The sequence below is a fragment of the Chroicocephalus ridibundus genome, chromosome 24, assembly GCF_963924245.1.
Source record: "Chroicocephalus ridibundus chromosome 24, bChrRid1.1, whole genome shotgun sequence".
NCBI lineage: Eukaryota > Metazoa > Chordata > Aves > Charadriiformes > Laridae > Chroicocephalus > Chroicocephalus ridibundus.
Window position 1 is genome coordinate 1,197,628 of NC_086307.1, and position 21,934 is coordinate 1,219,561.

A 21,934-nucleotide genomic window follows, 5' to 3' on the forward strand; every position below is an offset into this window, starting at 1 on the left:
AATCCCCTCCGTCCATCCACCCGTCCATCGTCCGTCCGGCTCCGTCCGTCCATCTCGCTCCCGCGTCCCTGTCACCGTCCCCATCGCCGCCACCATGAGCTTCTCCCGCAGCAGCGTCTACTCCAGCTCCCGCCGCTCCGGTGTCACCCCCGGCCTCGGCTCCGGCCGCCGCTTCGTGCCCCCCAGCAGCGCAGCCAGCGTCTACGCCGGGGCCGGGGGCTCGGGCTCCCGCATCTCCGTCACCCGCACCACCAGCTTGACCAGCTCTGGGGGTGGCTATGGGGCCGGCTATGGGGCCGGCTATGGGGCCGGGTTGGGGGGCGGCATGTTCTTTATGGGTTCTGGGGTGGTGGCCAACGAGAAGGAGACGATGCAGGACCTCAACGACCGCTTGGCCACCTACTTGGAGAAGGTCCGGAGCCTGGAGCAGGAGAACCGGAGGCTGGAGGTCCAGATCCGGGAATTCATGGCCAAGAAAGGTCCCAGCGCCCAGGACTGGAGCCACCACTGGGAGGTCATCGAGGAGCTGCGGGACAAGGTGGGGGCCCCGCGGGGGGGCGGCCAGTGTCCCCGAGGGTGGTGGCACCGCGGGGTTCAGCGTGGTCCCGGCAGGTGCTGGGGTGGGGTGGACTCGGCACCCCGGGCTCAGGGGCGTCACCCCTGTGGGGTCCCCGGGGGGGGACACACGAGGGGACACGGGCGCGGGGGTGCGGGAGGGACGGGGCCCCCGCGGGTCCCAGCGCCACGAGGTCGGCTGGGCTCACGGTGAGGCAGGAGGTGGCCGAGCCCGTCCCAGGCACCCGCGTCCCCCCCCCGGCCCAACCCCGTCTTATCGGCGCTTTTCCGGGGCGAGGTCCCCCCGTCCCCCCCCCCGCTGCGCCAGCACCTGCCAGGTGGCACCTGCCGGGGTGACGTGGGCAACGCGGGCGGCGGCTGGGGGGGGCGGCAGGGGGGCCCCGCGCCTCGGTGACGGCGCCGTGTCCCCATGTCCCGTGTCCCCATGTCTCCATGTGTCCATCTCCCCGTGTCCCGCGTCCCTGTGTCCCCATGTCCCGCGTCCCCATGTCTCCATGTGTCCATCTCCCCGTGTCCCGCGTCCCTGTGTCCCCGTGTCCCGGGTCCCCATGTCCCGGGTCCCCCTGTCCCCGTGACCCCCCCGTCCCGTGTCCCCCCCAGATCTTCGAGGTGACGGTGGAGAACGCCCGCACGGTGCTGCAGATCGACAACGCCCGGCTGGCGGCCGACGACTTCAGGGTCAAGTGAGGGACGGGAACGGGAACGGGAATGGGAATGGGAACAGGGACGGGAATGGAGTGGGAACGGGGAGGTGAATGGGAATGGGGACAGGGACGGGAATGGGAACAGAGAGGGGAATGGAGAACAGGAATGGGGATGGGGATGGGAATGGGAACAGGGATGAGAATGGGCAACAAGGATGGGGATGGGAATGGGAATGGGGATGGAAATGGGGACAGGAATGGGGATGTGAGTGAGAACTGGGACAGGGATGGGGTGGGAATGGGGTGGGGGTGGGAATGGGAACAGGAATGGAAATGGAGTGGGAATGTGAATGGGAATGGGATGGGGACAGGAATGGGCACGGGAACAGGAGGGGGAATGGGGATGGGGATGGGAATGGGGATGGGAATGGGGGGAGACAGGATGAGGGTGTGGATGGACAAAGGACAGGAATGGCAATAGGGACAAGGATGGGAATGGGGAAGAGGGATGGGGACAGGGGTGGGCTGGGGATGGGAAGGGGGATGAGGACAAGGACAAGGATGGAAACAGGAGTGGGAATGGGGACAGGGACGAGGATGGGGACATGGCTGGGAATAGGGATGGGGACAGGGATAAGGGATGGGGACAAGGACAGGGATTGGATGGGGATGGAGATGGAGACGAGGATGGGAATGGGGATGGGACAGGGAGAAGAACACAGGTGGGGACAGGAATGGGGATGAGGATGGGGGCAGGGATGGGGACGAGGATGGGGAGAGGGATGGCGACAGGGACAGGAATTGGATGGGGCTGGGCATGGAGAAAGAGGATGAGGATGGGAATGGGGATGGGAATGGGACAGAGATAAGAACACAGGTGGGAACGGGGACGGGGACGGGGACAGGAATTGGATGGGGCTGGAGAGGGAGATGCAGATGGAGACGAGGATGAGGATGGGGATGGGACAGGGAGAAGAGCACAGGTGGGGACGGGGACAAGGATGAGGACAGGGCTGGGGAGGGGATGGGGCCAGGGATGGGGCCGTGGCCGGCGGCTCAGCGCGGTGTCCCCAGGTACGAGGCGGAGCTGGCCATCCGCCTCTCGGTGGAGAACGACATCGTGGGGCTGCGCAAGGTCATCGATGACACCAACATGGCGCGGATGCAGCTGGAGGGGGAGATCGAGTCCCTCAAGGAGGAGCTCATCTTCATGAAGAAGAACCACGAGGAGGTGGGGACGAAGCTGGGGGCGCGGGGGGGGTGGATCTGGCCCCACTGGGGACCCCACGCTGACGCCGGCCCCTCGTTGCCCCCCAGGAGGTGAAGAGCCTCCAGGCCCAGGTCTCCGACTCGGCGCTGACGGTGGAGGTGGACGCGCCCAAGTCGCAGGACCTGGGCAAGATCATGGCGGAGATCCGGGCCCAGTACGACGCCCTGGCCCAGAAGAACCTGGAGGACCTGGAGAAGCAATGGGGGAGACAGGTGGGTCCAGCACCCCCCACTCCCCCCAAAAAACCTGCACCCCGGGGGGTGCCGGTGGTCCCCGGGGGACTGGGGTGATGCCCCATGGGGGTGTCTTCCCTGGGGGACGTCAAGCCAAGGAGGGGGGCAGCCCCCAGCTCAATGGGTCGGTCATCTGGGGGTCCTGACACAAGGGGGAACCCCATTCTGGGGGGGCATCCCCCTGGGGGTCCCCTGTCTGACATAGGGGTGTTCCCCAAAGGCACCCCATGGGGAGGACTTGACCCACTGGGGTCCTGGCCCAGCACTGGGGACATTCCTGAGGTGACACCTACCCTGTAGGGGACCCTGGTCCCACAGCGGGACCTTCTCCAAGGGGGTCCTGGTCCAGCATCGGGGACCTTCCCCAGGGGGAACCCTATCCCACGGTGACCCCAGCCCCACAGCGGGGACCTTCTCCAAGGGGGTCCCAGTCCAACACTGGGGAGACTCCTAAGAGACCCCTGTCCCACAGGGGACACCAAGGCTGGAGTGGGGACCTTCTCCGAGGGGGTCCTGGTCCCCCATTGGGAACATTCCTGGAGGACCCCTGTCCCACGTGGGACCCCGGTCCTTGGGCTTGGCTCTTCCTGGGGTGGTTTCCCCCCTGCCATGTCCCCTCCGCGGGTTGGGGTGGCCGTGGGGGGTCAGGCCCAGGCGTTGGCCCCCCAAACCACACGTGTGTGTCCCCCCCTCAGATCACCGAGAGCACCATCGAGATCACGCAGAGCAGCAAGGACATCGACACAGCCCGCAGCACCGTGGTGGACCTCCGTCGCTCCGTCCAGACCCTGGAGATCGACCTGGAGTCCCTCCACAACCAGGTACCCCCCGAGACAACCCTCTCCCCGCCATCACCTCCAGCCCCACGGGGCCACCGAGCCGCCCCTGGGGCCACCGAGCCGCCCCGGCGCTGAGCTGAACCTCGGCGCCGTGCTCTGCAGAAGGCGGGTTTGGAGGCCAACCTGCTGGAGGTGGAGAACCGCTACGGCGCGCAGCTGGAGCAGCTCAACGGGCTGGTGCTGCGCGCCGAGGCCGAGCTGCTGCAGGTGCGCACCGAGCTGCAGCGCCAGGCCGAGGAGTACCAGGCGCTGCTCAACGTCAAGGGCAAGCTGGAGGCCGAGATCGCGACCTACCGGCAGCTGCTGGAGGGAGGAGAGGAGTTCAGGTAGAGGGGACGGGGACGACACCGGGGGTGGGGTGTCCTGGATCCATCCTTGGCTCGGGGAGGGAAGGGGACAGCGGTGGCAGCCAGCTGGGATGAGCCGCGGGTGATGGGATGTTCCATCTCCTTGCTTCAGGACAGTCTTGGGATGGGAAGGGGACAGTGGTGGCGCCCAGTTGGGATGAGCCCCAGGTGACAGGACGTCCAGGTCCCATCCTGCAGGACAGTCTTGGCATGGGGACAGTGGTGGCATCCAGTTGGGATGAGCCCCGGGTGACAGGACGTCCAGGTCCCATCCTGCAGGACAGTCTTGGCATGGGGACAGTGGTGGCATCCAGTTGGGATGAGCCCCGGGTGACAGGACGTCCAGGTCCCATCCTGCAGGACAGTCTTGGCATGGGGACAGTGGTGGCATCCAGTTGGGATGAGCCCTGGGTGATGGGATGTCCAGGTCCCATCCTGCAGGACGGTCTTGGGAAGGGGACAGCGGTGGCATCCAGTTGGGATGAGCCCCGGGTGAGAGGACATCTAGGTCACATCCTGCAGGATGGGCTTGGGGTGGGAAGGGGACAGCAGTGGCGTCCAGCCGGGGTGAGCCCCGGGTGAGGGGATGTCCAGGTCCCATCCTTGAGGAGACCCTGGGGACCCCGAGGGGACAGCGGTGGCATCCAGCCGGGATGTGCCCCAGGTGCCAGGACATCCCAGCCCGTCCTCCAGGATGCTCCAGCTCTGTCACCTCACAGTTCCTGGGGGCGACACTGGGGAAGGGGGGACACACACAGGCATCTGGCAGGAGGCGGGTGCAGGGAGGGGACACCCGGGACACCCCCAGCCCCCTCAGTGCCTCCTCCCCGCCCCCAGCCTGCAGGATGCCCTGGAGAAGGAGACCACCACCACCACCACCCAGAGGAGCACCCAGAGGGTGGTGGACGGCAAGGTGGTGACGGAGACGAAGGAGGTGAAGGTGCGGACGTACTGAGCCGGCGGAGGGGGCCCCCCGGCCCCCCCAGCACCCGGGGGGCCCCCCTGAGACTCTCCCCCCCCCCCCAATAAAATGGCAGTTCACCCCCCCGGGGAGATGTTGCGTCCTGGTGTCTCCTTCTGCTGGGGAGAGAACGGGGTTTGGGGCCACGGGGGGGTTCCAGGGGGGAAACTGAGGCACAGGGGGACGGACACAGACAGACGGACAGACGGGTGGTTTGGTGCTGATGGGTGGATGGAGGGATGGAGGGACAGAGGGATGGAGGGACAGATACCCAGGTAGCTGGGGGGATGGAGGGATGGAGAGGGATTGGTGGAGGGAGGGAGGGAGGGAGGGAGGGAGGGATGGATGGATGGATGGATGGATGGATGGATGGATGGATGGATGGAGGGAGGGAGGGATGGATGGGCAGAGGGAGGGAGGGAGGGATGGATGGATGGAGGGAGGGAGGGAAGGATGGATGGAGGGAGGGAGGGAGGGATGGGCAGAGGGAGGGATGGAGGGAGGGATGGTTGGATGGATGGAGGGATGGATGGAGGGATGGATGGATGGATGGTTGGATGGATGGATGGATGGATGGAGGGAGGGAGGGAGGGAAGGATGGAGGATGGATGGATGGATGGAGGGATGGAGGGAGGGAGGGAGGGATGGAGGGAGGGAGGGAGGGATGGATGGATGGATGGAGGGATGGAGGGAGGGAGGGAGGGATGGTTGGATGATGGAGGGATGGATGGATGGAGGGATGGATGGAGGAGGGAGGAGGGATGGATGGAGGGATGGAGGGATGGAGGGAGGGATGGAGGGAGGGAAGGATGGAGGAGGATGGATGGATGGAGGGATGGAGGGGAGGGAGGGTAGGGATGGAGGGAGGAGGGAGGGATGGTTGGATGGATGGAGGGATGGATGGATGGAGGGATGGTGGGAGGGAGGGAGGGAGGGATGGATGGAGGGAGGGAGGGGACGGTTGGATGGATGGAGGGAGGGAGGGAGGGAAGGATGGATGGAGGGATGGATGGTGGGAGGGTGGGATGGATGGATGGATGGAGGGGGATGGAGGGAGGATGGATGGAGGGAGGGATGGTTGGATGGATGGAGGGGATGGATGGATGGATGGAGGGTGGGATGGATGGAGAGACAGGCAGTTGGGTGGGTGGGTGGATGGACAGACGGACAGATGTGCGGAGGGATGGAGGAGGAGTCGGTGGCGGGGGGGGATGTGGAGGGATGGGGCTGGGTGCAAGGGGGGGTGTATGGCGGATGGACGGACAGAGGACGGAGGGACAGAGGGACAGAGGACAGGGGACATGTCCCCACCCCCCTGCCCCTGTGGGGGTCCCCGGAGGCATCTCCACCCCCCAAAAGCAGCTGCAGGGACTCCAAAACGTCCCCGTCACCAGCAGCCCCGGGGTCATTCCCGAGCTCCGGCTGCCATCCCGTGGCTGAGCCACCGCTGCCACCCGGGACACGGGGACACCGGGCAGGGGGGGACCCTGCACCCCACGGCTGTGACCCACACTGTGACCCACAGCCGTGCAGGCCCGGCCTGCAGAGGTGCAGGGGGGTGCCGTGCTCCTGGGGGTGCGTGTGCGTGGGACGGTGCGTTGCACGAGGACCCGACGTGCAAATGGGAAGGGGGGGACGCTGCCCGGGGGGGGGCAGTAGCCGGGGCGGGGGGACGGGGACTGGAGCATTGCAGGGGTATGGGGGGGGCTCTAGTGCATCGCACGGGGGTCACAGTGCACACAGGGGGTGCTGGTGCATTGCCCACGGGGGGGCTGGCGCGTTTCACGGGGGTCACAGAGCACACGGGGCGGGGGGGGTGGGGGGCGGCGCTGGTGTGTTGTATGGGGGGGGGGGGGCTGGTGCGTTCCACGGGGGTCACGGTGCACTCGGGGGGTCCTGGTGCGCCGCACAAGAGTTGCACGTCTGGTGCATCGCTTGGGGGGGTCACGGTGCACACGGGGGGGCGCTGGCGCGTCCCACGGGGGTCGCGGTGCGCACACGGCGGGGGCGGGGGGCTGATGTGTTGCGCGGGGGTCACGGTGCACGGGGAGCGCCGGTGAACGCACGGAGGGTGCCCGTGTGTTGCCCACGGGGGTGACAGTGTATTGCACGAGGGTCGCAGTGCCGGGGGGGGGGGGGGGGTGTCGCGCACCGCCCACGGGGCGCTGGTGCCGTTCACGGGGGGCGCTGGTGCCTTGCACGAGGGTCACGGTGCACATGCGGGGTGCCGGCGCGTTGCTCGAGGGTCACGGTGCGTTGCCCACGGGGCGCTGGTGCCTGTCTCGGGGGTCACGGCGCCCACAGGGGCTGCGGGTCCGTCCCACGGGGGTCGCGGTGCCCGGTGCCCCCCCCCCGCTCACGATCGCGGCGCGGGCGGCGCCGCCAAGCGCAGAATCAGCCGCTCCCCGCCCGGCCCCGCCCTTCCCGGGGGAGGGGCGGGGCCGGCTCATAGTCACGTGACGGCGCCATCCGGGTCCTTTGCCTTCTCTGCCTCTTCCCAACATGGCGGCCTCAGGTGAGCGCGGCGCGGCGGCGGCGGCGCCCGGCGGCCTCCGCGGGGGCCGGCCGGCGACGATCGCTCTGCACCGGGCGCTGCCGCTCCCCGGGGGAAGGGGGGGGGGCGGCGGCGGGACCGGGGAGCGGTGGGACGGGGGGGCGGTGGCGGCAGAGAACCGCCCTCCCCCCCCACGTCCCCTCAGGCCGTCGCGCGCGGTCGCTCCCCCCCCCCCCCCCCCCCCCGCCTCCCATTGGCGGGGGGGCGCGCGCCGCCGGCGGTGATTGACGGGCGGGGCGCGGGGGGGGGCGGGGGGAGATGGAACCTTCGGGCGCGTCACTGCGCAGGCGCGCGGCGGCCCCGGGCGGGGCGGTGCCCACGTGGGTGCGTGGGGCGCACGCGGCCGGGCCCGGTACCGGGGGGGGGATACCGGAGCCCCGCCTCCCCCCCCCCCCTCCGCGCCGCCCCCTCCCCCATCCTCGTCTCTCCGATACCCTTGAGTCTCCTTGCAGCTGCCGGCCCCGGGCAGCGGTGGCGGGGGGGGGGCGAAACCGTCTCGTTTCTCACCGGGGAGAAGCAGACCCGCAGTGTCTGCCCCCTCCCCCATCTTTTCCCGGCCCGATTTGTCCGTGTCATCCCCTTTGCCGGGCCCGGTTTGTCCGTGTCATCCTTCTCCCCGGGCCCGGTTTGTTCGTGTCCCCCCGGCACAGGCCTGGTTTGTGTCGTCCCCGGGCCCGGTTTGTCTTTTTCCGTCCCTCCCTCCCCGGGCCCGGTTTGCCTCCCCCGCCTCCAGCCCCGAGCCTGGTTTGTGTCATCCCCATTGTCACACACCCCACCCGCCCCGCTCCAGACCCGGTTTATGTTGTCCCCGTCGTCGTCCTCCTCCTCCGGCCCCGGTTTGTGTCTGTGTCGTCCACGTTGTCCTGTTCCCCTGCCTAGGCCTGGTTTGTGCCCCCCGCCGCGGGTGTCTTCCATAAGATGGTGGCTGGGCAGCGCTGGGTGCTGTCAGCCACCCGCAGGGCTGGCTCTGTCCTTCCCCAACCCCCCGTTGAGCCATTTCCCACCCTTTTTTCCCCCCAAATATCCCCCCGTCCGCGTTGGTCAATGCCCCACATGCGGCGGCCAGCAGGGCCCCAGCCTCTCTCTTCCAGCCACCGGCGCCATTTGGAGCCCGGTGAGTGGGGGGGGAAATGCAGAAATTAGTCACTCCCCCCCCCCCCCCCCCCCCCCCCCCCCCCCCAAGATCTCTGCGGTTTCCCGAGCCGCGGTGCTTTGGCTGGCTGAGGCCCGGCGAGGCTCCGACATGGACAGGGAGCCAAAAACTGGGGCAGGGAGCTTAGGGTGGTGTCATGGTGGGCAAGGCCAATGCTGAAGAGTCCCCCCATGCTCTGAAAGGGAAGGGTTGGTGCCCAGCGCCTTTTCCATGCACAGGGTGGGCAATGCTCCCCCTCCTTACCCGACCCCCAGCAGCCCCATGGAGCCACCCAGCGGGGTGGAGGGGGGCTCTGAGCTACAGGGGAAGGGTGCTGAAGGGGAAGGTTGTAGGGCACAGATTGCGGCCGCAGGACTCTCCACGGGGTTCCACATGTGTCAAAAACCATGTGTGGAGGCTGACAGAGCCCCAGTGCCTCGCCGGGGGGGGCTCAGCTGCCCCTCAGCAGAGTTAAAACCAACACAAAGGGGCAGATTTTGCCCAGGTGGGGGTTTTCCCCCCCCAACACGGTGTCAGCAGACAGAGTGATGCCATTATCCCGCAACAGTAGCTGCTTCACGGCATCAGCTCCTGCCCGAACTTGGTAGCCATTTGATGTGGCCAGAGCATTTGGGAAGTGGTACCGGCACAGCAGGGAGGTTCAAACACACGGCCCAGCCCCCCTTCCTGGGGAACGGTGCTCATCTCCGGCAGGAGAGCATTTCTCCTTCGTTTTTTCCAGGCAGTCACTGCTGCTGCTGCTCTCCCGGCGTTTTTATCCGGCACTGACGTCATCTTTCCATGAGTTTCTCCTTGGCAAACGGAGCTTAAGCCATTCCAAAGGGCCAACTGGATTTACGACCTTTGCCTATGGATAGGTGGGGACGGCTTGCTGTCCCCAAAAGAGGTGGCAAAATTTTGGGGGGAGCACAGATGTTTGCAGCTGGCAGCAAAAGCCCCGGGGAGCCCCCAGGGGTTGGTGAGGCCCCTGAGCAGCTTGTCCGCCTCCCAGATACAGCCACAGACACAGCAGGGGGGGTCTGGAAGGTGTCACCCCCCGAGGTCAGGTGCTTCTCAGATGGTGGATCGTGGCTCCCTGCCAGGCTTTGCAGGGTCTGCGGGGTGCCGCACGCTCTCCCGGGGGTGTCAGAAACCACTTGGTTTGCTCTGTGGTGGGTGTGGAGCAGCTCTAGGGGGAGCTGGGGGGCTGAGAGGTGTGGGTGACACTTGGTCACCCCCCCAGGGTGGCTCCATGTGTGTTTGGGCTCCTGGGGGAAGCGTTTCCAGTCACCCCAAGTCCCAAAGCCGAGGCTGCGACACCCGTGGGAGCAGGAAGCAGCTGGAGATGCAAGAAGAAGACCAAGCGCTGCCAGAGTCATCTCCAGAGCATGACTGGGGTCTTGCTGTGAGGAGGGGACAAGCCCCCCACCAAAGGGGTGATGGCCAGAGCCGGGGGGAGCAGCCACCATGTATCTCCCCGTGGCTGCCAGTGCCGTTCTGTGTCACTTGGCCATCACGGCTTTACCGAAACTGGCCAGAGCCCGACTGGAGGACCTGAGCAGGCTGGGCGACCTTGGCAAGCGGTGATGGCTGCCTGCGGGCTCAAGGAGACGGTGACGGGGGACCTGAGGCTGGGGACTGGTGTGCGGTGGCTAAAAATCAGGACACAGGCAGCTACTGGGTTTCCTTTCTGTGCTAATGGGGTCTCCTACTGGTGGGGTGCGGCTCTGGTGGTCAGGGGCCAGGGGACGGGAATGGGGCTGTGTAATGCACCTGGGGGCAAAACTGGCCAAACTGCAGGGGGAAAGGGTCGTTTTTAGGCTCAGCTCTTCTCTCCGTCCCTGCTGGGGTCCTGGTGGATGTTGGGAATGAAGATCTGGCAAGAGTGTGGGAGAGCAGGAGCTCCCTGGTGGCATCTAGGAGTTCCCAGCATTGCTGGGGATGTTGGACGTTCAGGAGGGTGGGATGGTTCCATCTTCCCAGCCGGAACAGCAGGCTGTGGTTTTACTCTGCCTTAAAACTCAGCCTGAGACCAAAGGGGAAGAGTGGGACCCAGAAAATGAGGACCTGGGGGGGCTGAGAAGCAGGACAGGGGCCAGGTGTCGCACGCGAGTGGTGGATCCATACCTGGAGCCTCTCACCCCCTTATTTCCCCGCTGGAAGACGGCGGTGGTTGTTATATTGATGCTGGTGCAGGGATTTCGGTGGAAGAAACCATTTTAAGCGCCGCTCAGTGAGCAATCCCTCAGCTCTGAGCAATGGCAGGCGAGCCTTGGCTAATTAGAGACTGCAAACGAGTAGCCTGCGAAACTCCCGCGTCTGTCGTGTTTGTCTTCGTTGAGGCTGCTGCGACACTTCACCGATTAATTATCAGACACCGCGGCCAGCAGCCTGGTTAGAGATTATCTGTGCGAAGTCCAGCAGTCCCAAAGTTTATTATTTATTTTTAACGAAGATAAGAGCGTGTGTTTTCAAAAGCAATTAGCGATTTCGCATTGCTGTTGCTGTGGTAGCTTTTAAAGCCTCCTGGCTTTTCTTTCTGCTGGGAGAGGAGAGCTGAAGTGACACTTAAGAACCCTACGGAGGGGGTGTCACGGTCACTGGGGGTGTCTGAGCCCTGTAAGCTCTGCCTGGAAATATTTCTGCGGGTAAAGGTGACATTTCTGCAGGTAAAGGTGATGTTTTTGCGGGTAAAGGTGACGTTTCTGCAGGTCAAAGCACCGTCAGTCCCTGCTCCGGCTGGCAATGCCGCAGGGGGGCAGCAATTCCTTCTGCAAGGAGGAAAAAAAAAAAAAAAAAAGGTGAATTTTGCAAACCGCATCATAACCCACCTGCCTATAAATAGCCCGGCTTCCCCAGCACTGCTGGGAGGTGTCGCAGCCTGTCGTGATGCCCGGCTTTGTTGGGAGATGGCAAAGCCTGGGCAAATAAACACTGCGGCCGCTCGCAGAGCCGAAAATGATCCCTGAGCCAGAGGAGTTGGGGGATTCGTTAAGATGTCGGCGAGGCCGGCTGGCCTCTGGCTCCAGAGGGATCTTGGAGTTCCTGGCATTGCTGTGCCATGCTCTGGCTTGGGGCCTCGGTAGACGTGGGACGGCTTCTCCTCCCACAAAATAAAGAGCCCCCAGGGAGGCTTGCTGGGTATGGCTGACCCCCAAAACGCGACTCGGGGTGTCCTTCGAGCGAGGGGAGCCTTGATTCTCGGCTGTGCTGAATTTGAGGCTGCTATCCCTACGGAAAGAGAAAATAAACCTGGATGATGGGGTGGCCGGTGCCTGCGTCTCGGTGGCTTGTGGCGCCTCTCAGTGGCTCGTGGCACGTCTTGGTTGCCCAGGTGATCAAAACCAGGCCGTTGGCAGACATGGCTCACTCACGTCCTTCTCTCTCCCTCTCCCCCCAGCTAAGAAGAAGAACAAGAAGGGCAAGACCCTCACTCTGACAGACTTTCTGGCAGAGGACGGTGGCGGCGGCGGTGGCCCGACCTATATCCCCAAACCTGTCAGCTGGGCCGACGAGACAGATGACCTGGAAGGAGACGGTACTGTCCTTTCCTGGCTCGCGGGAGCTCCCCAATCAGTCAAACACCCAAAAAGCTCTTTTGACATTAAATCACCGATACGAGAAGTCTCTTGGCCTGCGGTACCCTGGGGTTGAAGGGGTGTGGGGGCAGTTTGTCCACAGATAGGTCCTTCCCCTCCTTCCACCGCTGCGGGGTGGGAGGTGTTGGTAAGCACCACCCGGTCAGCTCGGGTTGGGCTCTACCCTTGAACAGCCGGTGACCCGCAACGGCACGCCCAAACGCTGCCAGATTTGCTGGTTGGTTCTTTCCTGGGGAGTAATTAAGCTGAGAGAGCAAACCCAGGACTTGTTAGGAGCCAGAGTCGTGGTCTGGTGAAGGGGAGGGAGATTTGCAGCCTCGCGGGGGCCAGGAATGGGATAAAGAGCTTTTTGTCGCTGTAACCGGAGCAGAGCGAGTGGAGGGTGGGCAGAGTCACCCAAGCCCAGGAGTTACCGGGGAGCGGGGTGACCTCGCAGCCAATTCTCCTTCTGAAACCGTTACTGTTGAGCTGGGGTATTTTTCCATCGAGACGAGCTGTGATTTAAACAGGAATTCATCCCGGAAAGGCTTAATGCTTTATTAAACGGGTGGCCAGACTAAATGGCTGCTCTCCCGTGCAGTTTGACCTGCTCCGGTTTCACCTTGGGGGCTGCCAGTGCCTTTTGGGCAGCTTCTCTCCTGCTGGGTCGAGCAGATCGGCCGGATGAATGTCAGGGCTTTAACGTGCAGCTCCTCGGTCGTAACGCCGTTGGTAGCACCGTGCGGCGAGGCCGATGGCCGTGGCAGTAACCGGTCTCTAGTTGGATGCGTTTTCGGGTGATTTGCCAAATTTCTCCCTTTAGTTTCTACCACTTGGCATAGTAACGATGATGACGTGTACCGGGCCCCTCCGATTGACCGCTCCATCCTGCCCACCGCCCCGCGGGCTGCTCGGGAACCCAACATAGACAGAAGCCGCCTCCCGAAATCCCCCCCTTACACCGCCTTTCTGGGAAACCTGCCCTATGACGTGACGGAAGAATCCATCAAGGACTTTTTCAGAGGACTTAATGTGAGTAACGGCTCAGAGCCGGGGCAGGGAGGTGCTGGGGGTAATGTGGGCTGTAAAGACCATGATTTCGGATGCCACCACCCCCCTTTGCTCCCTCGGTTGGTTCCCACTTTGCTGCGGATTGGCTGCGGCATCTCCCGGCTCCTTCAGGTCTTTCTGTGCCCGGAGCTGTGTTTTCCAGCTGGCCGTGGCTGTCCAATGCTGGATTTCGGATGAGTCGCTTGACTTCCAGCAAGGAAACGACTGATCCTGCCGTTTCAGCCGCGATGGTGATGGAGCGGGAACAATTTAAGGCAGGCGGCTGGTGTTTGTCCCGCTGAAGCAGGCGGAGAGGGGACGGTAGGCTGGATCTCGGGGTGATTTGGGCTGCACAGCTGATGCCAGGCACCCACCCAGCTGCTCGCTCCCCTTCAGCGGGGCAGGAGAAGGAAATTTGCAGGTTGCAATAAAGACAGGGAGATCACTCGCCAATTAGTCACAGGCAAAACAGTCTCAACTTGTGGAAAACTGAATTCATTACCGATTAGAATAGACTTGCTACTGCTATTACTTGCTCCAGCACCTGGAGAACCTCCTCCTCCTCTGAAATTTTCATTTCCTCTGCTCCTTCTCGCTTTTTCGCCCCCTTCCTCTGCCTGTCTGGTTTTTTCTGCCCTTTCATAAATATAATTTCACGGAGGCACCACGGATTGTGCCAATGGGCTCTGCTGTGGCCTGAGCTGGGGCTGGCCCTCTCAAGGGGTTTCCCAGCTGGAGCTCCCTCAGGATATGTCCTTCCCATGGCCAAGAGCAGGAGGTGCTCCCGGGGAGCCTGCTACTGCCACAACAATATTATTTTTTCCCAGCTTTAAGAATGTTGGAGCCCTTGGGTTATTCAGGGAGGAGATGGGGAGGGCGAGTTTCTCCAGCGAGGAGAAACGGCCACTTCCCTCCTGGGAGGTCAGCCTGGGAAATGCAACTGGAATCGGCATTCCTGGCACGGCTGCTGATGGCAGCAGATAGCTCCCCGCGGGCAGAGCCGCGCTGCTTACCTGCGTCTTGCCTTTTCGGCTTGTTTTTCTGACCTCTGGTACCTGCTGAGGCAGCACCCACTCCCCCTCGGAGAGTGACAGCCTGGCGCAGGCTCCTGTTGAGGAGGAGGGAGCTGAGAGGCTGCAGCCCCGGCCAGATGTAGGCAGAGGGTTCAGTGCTACGCAGGAGAGTAAGGAGCGAAGCAGGATGGTGGCCCTCACCCTTGCGGAAGTCGTTTGCCCGGCATCCGTCGCTTGTTCTGCCTTCCCACCCTCTCCTGGTTGTGGTTCCTCACATCTGAAGACAACTTGTGCCTTCCCTTTGCCAGCGCGTAACAAGCTCCGCAGGCTGCTGCCACTTCCTGGCCCTCGGAGCAGGGAGTGACCCGGGAGCCGCCGCATTTGGGAACCAAAATGCGTCCAGGAGAGGTTGTAGAAGGCGTTAGTGCGGCAGGGGGTGTGATAGGGCCTGGGAGCGATGCCGGGGGCTCCGAGTGTGACTGGGGGTGCACATAGAACACACGACACGTAACCCAGCGAAGCCGGTGAGCTGTCCCCGCGGCCCAGGGACTCGTGTAGAACACGAAACGTCTGGGTTGAGCAGGGCCAAACTGGTTTTCCACGGGGAAGCCTGGAATGAGCTCTGAAAGCGTGTGGGATGCAAAGGGGGGATGCTGTGGGGTTGGAGCCCCGTTCCTGGGGCACGGAGCGGAGCTAAGCTCTCCTGGCCCTTCGGATCCGTGCCCGCTGCAGCCGGAAACCTCTTGCCAGTGCCAGATCCCTCCCTCCAAACAAGCGTCAGTGGCACTTCTAGTGGGAACCTGTGGTGTGTTTGAAGGGGGGTTGAACCCTGCTCCTCTTTGAGAGTATTTCTTCAGCCCTTGGTAGCCATGAGTTGCGTTGTCTCAGGTAACTCGGTCCTTGCCCGTCCTATTAACGTGCGCAAGAATCTTAATGTGAGTTTTCCTCTTTCTCTGCCCGCAGATAAGTGCTGTGCGTTTGCCGCGGGAGCCTACCAATCCGGAGAGGTTGAAAGGTTTTGGTTATGCCGAGTTTGAAGACATAGACTCCTTGTTCCAGGCTCTGAGCCTCAATGAAGAGGTGAGTCCCACCCCTGACGGAGCAGGACTGGTGCCTGCAAGCCCCCGAATGTCCCCTCCCCGCCACATCAGGCATGTTCCTGTGCATCCTGGGTGCAAGAGACGCATTAAGAGGTGTCTTCTTGTAGAGCAGTGGCTTTTCCTGCTGGAGAAAGACTTAAATGGGGAAAAAAGTGCTTTTTTAAGGTGATCAGGGCCCCAGGAGAAGCCCTGTGTGGCACGAGCTGCGGCTCTGTGCTCAGGCATGGCCCCAGGCTCGTCTCTCGCCCCTCTGCCCACCTTCGGGCCTCAGGGCCGACTTCTCCCTGTTGTTTCCAGTCTCTAGGGAACAGAAGGATACGAGTGGATGTTGCCGATCAAGCTCAGGATAAAGGTGAGCGTCCTCCTGGCTTGCGATCTTCCCTTCGCCTCGGCTCTCTCGGTAGCCACATCTTGGCCATCGGCCTGGCTGGGGAGGGACAAATCACTGTTGTCCCGACCCAAATTGTGGCTTGGGCTCGGTTCCTGCTTGCGTGGCTGCAGAGCCCGGCTGGGATGTTTTGCCTGCTGGCGCTTATCTAAGGGGTTGTGTTGGTTCCTCCCCTGCCCCTGGGCTGTCCCTATCGCGCTAATTGACTCGGCCAAGGGCTTCTCACAGCGGTGGTGGTTCCTGCTGATAGCGAGTAGTGCCTCTGGAGAGGCTGCGTTGTGCTCTCGCTCGACTGACGGCCGCTCTCCACCCGCGAGCTGAAATTCCCTTCCCTTCCCCGGCAGATCGGGACGATCGCTGCTTTGGCAGAGATCGGGATCGCTTCCGGGACTCGGAGAGGTTCGAGAGCGACTGGAGGGCCCGTCCTGCCACCACCGACAGCTTTGATGATTACCCACCCCGCAGGGGCGACGACAGCTTCGGAGACAGTGAGTTGGCACAAAAATAGGTGTTGCTTCCGTTGCTGTCCCAAAATGGTGACAGAGGGGGTCTGAAGGGTGACGAAGGATTCAGGCTGTTCCTTCCCTCCGCTTCTCCCTTGGCAAGCAGTTCTCCTGTGGGACTTGGTGGCTGCTTCCCATGCGTCTGTAGCCCAGAGCCAAATCTGCCGCATCTTTTCCATGTGGATAGTTTTTCCTCTTTTCTGTTGTTTTCCACTGAAAATCTGCATTATCTTGACATCCAGGTGTGCTTTATTCTGCTCTGTCTGTGATGGGATGCTGACGGAGCAGCCACCCGGAGCGCATTCCCCAGCTAGATCCTTGCAAGGGCGAGTGCAGCAGCGCCGTCTCCCATCTGGAGAACAATAGCGGGATTTTCCTGCTTCGTTAAGGGATTTGTGACTCTTTTACAATAACAAGCGCAGGAAAATCCCTGCCGGTGTCTGTCACCTGAGCGTTCGGGGTAAAACGCTGTGCCAGGTCCCTCCGTGCTGCCCCGCTCACGCCAGCCCCCCCTTCTCCTGCTTCCAGGGTACCGGGATCGCTACGACGATCGGTATCGTGATGGTCCGCGGAGGGATATGGACCGTGGCTTCGGGGGCAGGGATCGCTATGATGACCGTAGCAGAGACTATGACCGAGGTGGGATATTCCCGAAGGATTGCTGGGGTGGAGAGGGGTGAGGGTGAGACTCTGTCATGGCAGATGAGCTGCCCAGTGTGGCCCAGTTCCCCTCCTGTAACTGGGGAAGGGGTGCGGAAGATGAGCTTCGTCTCCAGGCAGCGTTAACCCCTGGCCTGGCTCTGGTCCTTATCAGAACCCGGATTTTGAGGCCACTGAGTTAGGAAGGTGCTGGCCTGCAGGAAGGCCTCCCGCTCTGTGCCCCGCTGGCCTGGGAGAGGCTGTGAGTTACTGGGAAGGGTCACCTTTCCTCTTGCAGGCTACGATTCCAGGATAGGCAGCGGCCGGAGGGCCTTTGGCAGCGGCTATCGCCGGGATGACGACTACCGAGGTGACCGCTACGAAGACCGCTATGACCGGCGGGATGACCGGATGGATAGGTGGAACTCCCGGGATGATTACGGCCGGGATGATTTCCGCCGCGATGACAGAGGTAACGGCTCTGTTGGGGGGGGATCTGACCGCCCCCCGCCACGCTGAGAGCGGCTCAGGCTGAGATTCGCGCTCACTCGTGGTGTCATGGCTCCTTCCCAGGTCCCACTCAGAGGCCGAAGCTGAACCTGAAGCCCCGGAGTGCGCCCAAGGAGGAGGAGACCTCCGTGGCCCCGGCGCCCCAGTCCAGCAGGGCTGCCTCCATCTTCGGGGGGGCCAAACCGGTGGACACGGCCGCCAGGGAGCGGGAGGTGGAAGAGCGGCTACAGAAGGAGCAAGAGAAGCTTCAACGCCAGCTGGAGGACGATAAGAGGATAGACAGACGGCCCCGAGAGAGGTGGGCTGGGGCCGGAGGAGGATGGGGAAGGGGCTTCTGGCTGCTCCACGGTGGGCTCTTGGGCTTAAAACCTGCTTGGTGTCTGGGGGGGTGTCACAGCATCAGAGAGTCACAGCACGGGTGGCGTTGGGAGGGACCTTAAAGCTCATCTCATCCCGGACCCTCTGCCCTTGGTTGCTCCAAGCCCCGTCCAACCTGGCCTTGAGCCCCTCCAGGGATGGGGCAGCCACAGCTTCTCTGGGCAACCTGGGCCAGGGGCTCACCCCCCTCAGGATGAGTTTCTGCCTCACATCTCACCTCAATCTCCCTCTTTCAGGTTAAAACCCTTCCCCCTCGTCCCATGGCTCCCCTCCCTGCTCCAGAGTCCCTCCCCAGCTTTCCTGGAGCCCCTTGAGGGACTGGAAGGGGCTGGAAGGTCTCCCCGGAGCCTTCTCTTCTCCAGGCTGAACCCCCCCAGCTCTCTCAGCCTGTCCCCACAGCAGAGGGGCTCCAGCCCTCCCGGCATCTCCGGGGCCTCCTCCGGCCCCGCTCCAACACCTCCGTGTCCTCCTGCTGTTGGTGCCTCAGCGCTGGAGGCAGCACTGCAGGGGGGTCTCACAGAGCGGAGCAGAGGGGCAGAATCCCCCGCCTCGCCCCCCTGCCCACGCTGCCGGGGATGTCCAGACACCGGTGTGGTCCCTTGGCCAGCCTGAGGAGCACGGTCACACCCGCAGTGGCCTTTTCCCCTGTGACCGTTCCTCCTGGCAGCGGTGCTGATAAGGCTCTTGGGGTGCTCTGAACCCGCCCGCTGACCCTCGTCCCTCCCTGCCGTGTGGCTCCCGAGCACCCGCTCAGCCCTTTTTCCCCTCCGGCACAGGCATCCCAGCTGGCGAAGCGAAGAGAACCAGGAGCGATCGCGGACGGGGAGCGAGTCCTCACAGACCGGCAACTCGGGACCTCCCGGCACCTCTGTGGGAACCGGCCCAACGGGCAGGAGTAAGTGGAGAGCGGGGACTTGTCACTTGTCACCCCTCTTGCAGCTTTTGGGTGACCCTCCGTCGATTTGTGTCTCCCCTGCAGCCACGCGGAGGAGGGAGAGCGAGAAGTCCTTGGAGAACGAGACGTTCACCAAAGAGGACGATGCCCCGTCTCCCACCTCCAAGGCGAAGGAGGAGAAGCAGCCCCTGAAGGTGATGCCGGCGCCGCCGCCCAAGGAGAACGCCTGGGTGAAGCGGAGCAGCAACCCCCCCGCGCGCTCCCAGAGCTCGGATTCGGAGCAGCACTCTCCAACGAGGTTGGTGCCGCAGGGGGGGGACGTGTCCTGGCCCTTGGGCTACCTTGAGCTGGACGCGGGCTGGCAACGTGCACTCACAGCCCAAAAAGCCACTGGCAACCTGGGCGGCATTCCCAGCAGTGGGCCGGGGGGGGTGGGGGTGGGGGGGGGATTCTGCCCATCTGGCCCACTCGGGGGAGACCCCGCTGCAGCATTGGGGACATCAGGAGGACACGGAGGTGTTGGAGTGGGCCGGAGGAGGCCCCGGAGATGCTGGGAGGGCTGGAGCCCCTCTGCTGTGGGGACAGGCTGAGAGAGCTGGGGGGGTTCAGCCTGGAGAAGAGAAGGCTCCGGGGAGACCTTCCAGCCCCTTCCAGTCCCTCAAGGGGCTCCAGGAAAGCTGGGGAGGGACTCTGGAGCAGGGAGGGGAGCCATGGGACGAGGGGGAAGGGTTTTACATTGGAAGAGGGAGATTTCGGTGAGATCTGAGGAAGAAATTCTTGGCTGTGAGGGGGGTGAGCCCCTGGCCCAGGTTGCCCAGAGAAGCTGTGGCTGCCCCATCCCTGGAGGGGCTCAAGGCCAGGTTGGACGGGGCTTGGAGCAACCTGGGCTGGTGGGGGGTGTCCCTGCCCAGGGCAGGGGGGGGGACACTGGATGATCTTTAAGGTCCCTCCCACCCCAAACCAGTCCATAGTTCTCCAAGATTTCCCACTGGTGCATCCAGACATCCCGGTGGCCGCAGCGTTTGTTCTCCCCTGGCGGCAACGGGCTCTCCCCGCTCCGTGGCGTCGCCATCTCCTTCCCCAGGGCTTGACCTTCCCCTTCTCTCCCCGCAGTGGCAGCCAGCCGGCCCCCAGCCTGCCCTTGGAAGATGGGGCCCCCCCCAAGAGCGCCCACAGGAGAGGTGAGCGTGGGGCACGGCCGGGATGGGATTCCCCACCGGAATCACCAACAGCTCCAAAAACTGTCCCCAGCGTGGGGACAGGGCACAGAGAGAAATAGTGCCCCAGCCACCTTCCAGCTGCCCCCCACCGGTGCTGGCCATGCATCGGGGGGGGGGCTCTTGCTGGGCGGGGGGGGGGCTGAGACCTCATGGCCTTTACCCCCCCAGGAGACGAGAACAAGCCGGACGGGGGCCGGGAGAGCAGTTCCAAGGTCCGAAGCGGGAGCTCCGGCCGTGGCCCGGGGGATTCAGACAGGTGGGTGACCCGGGGGGGGGGGGGTTGGTGTGGGGAAGTGGGGTGTCTCCCCCCCCCCCCCCGGGGAAGCGGGGTTTCGCCCACCCTGGGGGCACCTCCTGGTCAGACCTGCCGCCCTCCTGCGCCGCAGCCGCCCTCTCCTGAGCAAAATCGGGATTAAAACATGGGGTTTGGTTCAAACCCTCCCTGCTGCCGGCTCTCTGCCCCCCCGGGTGAGGTTTCTGCCCCCTGGGTGAGGTTCCCCCCCCCCCCCGGGCGAGGTTTCTGCCCCCTCTCCCGGCTGACCCGTCCCTGGTTTTGCAGGAAAGAGAGCAGGAAGGATCACGACTCGCGACCTGCATCTGAGCCAAAGAAACTTGACGAGAACCCACCCTCCGTAAGCACCGGTTTTTGGAGGGGAAAACGCGTCCTCAGGGGGTGGGAAGGGGGGGGGGGGCTTGAACCCCGGCTCCGGCGCTGCCGCCATACCCCAGTTTGGGAGTTATTTGTTCTGTTTGGGGTGGGGGGGGGTTTTTTTGGCTTATTTTCGGCTGCGGTGTGTGACGCGGCTCCCTCCCTGCCCCCCCGCAGTTCAGCCACGCCAGCAAATACGCGGCGCTCTCGGTGGACGGCGAAGATGATGGCGACGAGGAAGAATGCGCCGAATAAAAGAAAAACAAAACAAAAAAAAAAAAACAAAACAAACCAGCTCCGGGGCCCCCTCGCGCCCGTCTCCCCCCCAGCCGCCAGCCTGGGATCGCTCGGAGAATTAAACTAAACCAAACCTCTGCCCGGCCGCGAGAGAGAGAAATAAAACCTGAACCTCCCCCGCTCCCGCAGCCCCCGCCTCCAACTTCTTACATCGGGGGGGGGGGAAACAATCCACCCCCCCAAAGGAGAACTCCCTGCTGTCGCTGCTGCCCTCGGAGCGGGGAAGAAACCGGAGCGCCCCCCCCGCCCCCGCCTGCCGGGAGAAGAGCGGGACGGAGCTGGGGCGGGCGGTTGAGGAAGAGAAGTCGCAGCCTTCCTCCCTCCCTGCCCTCCTCCTCCTCGTCCTCCCGGCCCCACGGAGGAATTCCCCGGTTTGCCCCGAATTACCCCGCTCTGCCCCAAATACCCCATGGTGCTGGCGGCAGGGCTGGGGGGGGGGGCTGTGTCCATCATCGTCCCGTCCCCCCCCCAGCCCCGCAGCCACTTCTTCCTCCTCTTCCTCCTCCTCACGGGTTTCCACCCCCCGGAACGGGCCAAACCTGGAATTGGGGCCCCACCGTGAAATATTTCCAGTTTTTGTCCCTTTTAGCGGGGTCTGGCCATTGCTGGGGGCCGGTCATGGATGGGGGGGGTCCCAAATTCCCCCCCTTTTCCCACCGTGTCTCCCCCCGCCCCTTTTATAGGGGGAGAAAAAGGGGGGGACCCGCCTGCCCTCCCCCCCGCCCACGGTGAGCTTGGGCTGTTTGGGGCTGGCTGGAGGCGAGGGGACAGCCCTGGGGACCCCCCCCCACCCCGGGGACATGGGGACCCCCCCCCCGGGCACACACACACACACCCACCCCCCCCTCCCCACGGCTCCCCCCTGTCCCGCAGCCTCTGAGGCGAAACCTGTAAAAATTTGTACAAAATAACGGCGTTGGGGGGCGGCGGGGGCCGGGAGCTGCCTTTACCCTCTGCCCCCCCCCTCCCCGCGGGGGGGGCGTGTCGTCCAATAAAACTCATCTTTAAAACACCCTTCAATGCCCCCATTTTTCACCCCCCCCCCCCGGGATTTCCTCCCTCCATGCTCCCCCCGATGCTCTGGACCGTTCCCCCCCCCCCTCCCCGGGGAGGTCCCGACACACCCCCCCGGCCGTGCCGCCCCCTGCCCGGCTCCCG

The 21,934-nt window shown here is 63.8% G+C and overlaps 2 protein-coding genes across 2 annotated transcripts; both read left to right on the plus strand.

Moving 5' to 3' along the window:
- On the plus strand, positions 1-4,948 carry KRT18 (keratin 18). The gene is made up of 7 exons (XM_063359022.1): positions 1-538; positions 1,177-1,259; positions 2,295-2,451; positions 2,538-2,702; positions 3,419-3,544; positions 3,665-3,888; positions 4,747-4,948. The coding sequence occupies exons 1-7, from the start codon at positions 95-97 to the stop codon at positions 4,862-4,864; spliced, it is 1,317 nt and encodes a 438-aa protein (XP_063215092.1). The 5' UTR covers positions 1-94; the 3' UTR covers positions 4,865-4,948.
- A 2,329-nt stretch (positions 4,949-7,277) lies between these two features.
- EIF4B (eukaryotic translation initiation factor 4B) lies at positions 7,278-21,788 on the plus strand. The gene is made up of 15 exons (XM_063359123.1): positions 7,278-7,385; positions 11,957-12,094; positions 12,958-13,166; positions 15,161-15,277; positions 15,595-15,649; positions 16,030-16,173; positions 16,717-16,827; positions 17,126-17,299; positions 17,401-17,635; positions 18,492-18,610; positions 18,695-18,908; positions 19,724-19,791; positions 19,999-20,086; positions 20,390-20,462; positions 20,657-21,788. Exons 1-15 carry the CDS (start codon positions 7,373-7,375, stop codon positions 20,732-20,734), a joined length of 1,836 nt encoding a protein of 611 aa, XP_063215193.1. The 5' UTR covers positions 7,278-7,372; the 3' UTR covers positions 20,735-21,788.
- Positions 21,789-21,934: the final 146 nt, after the last annotated feature.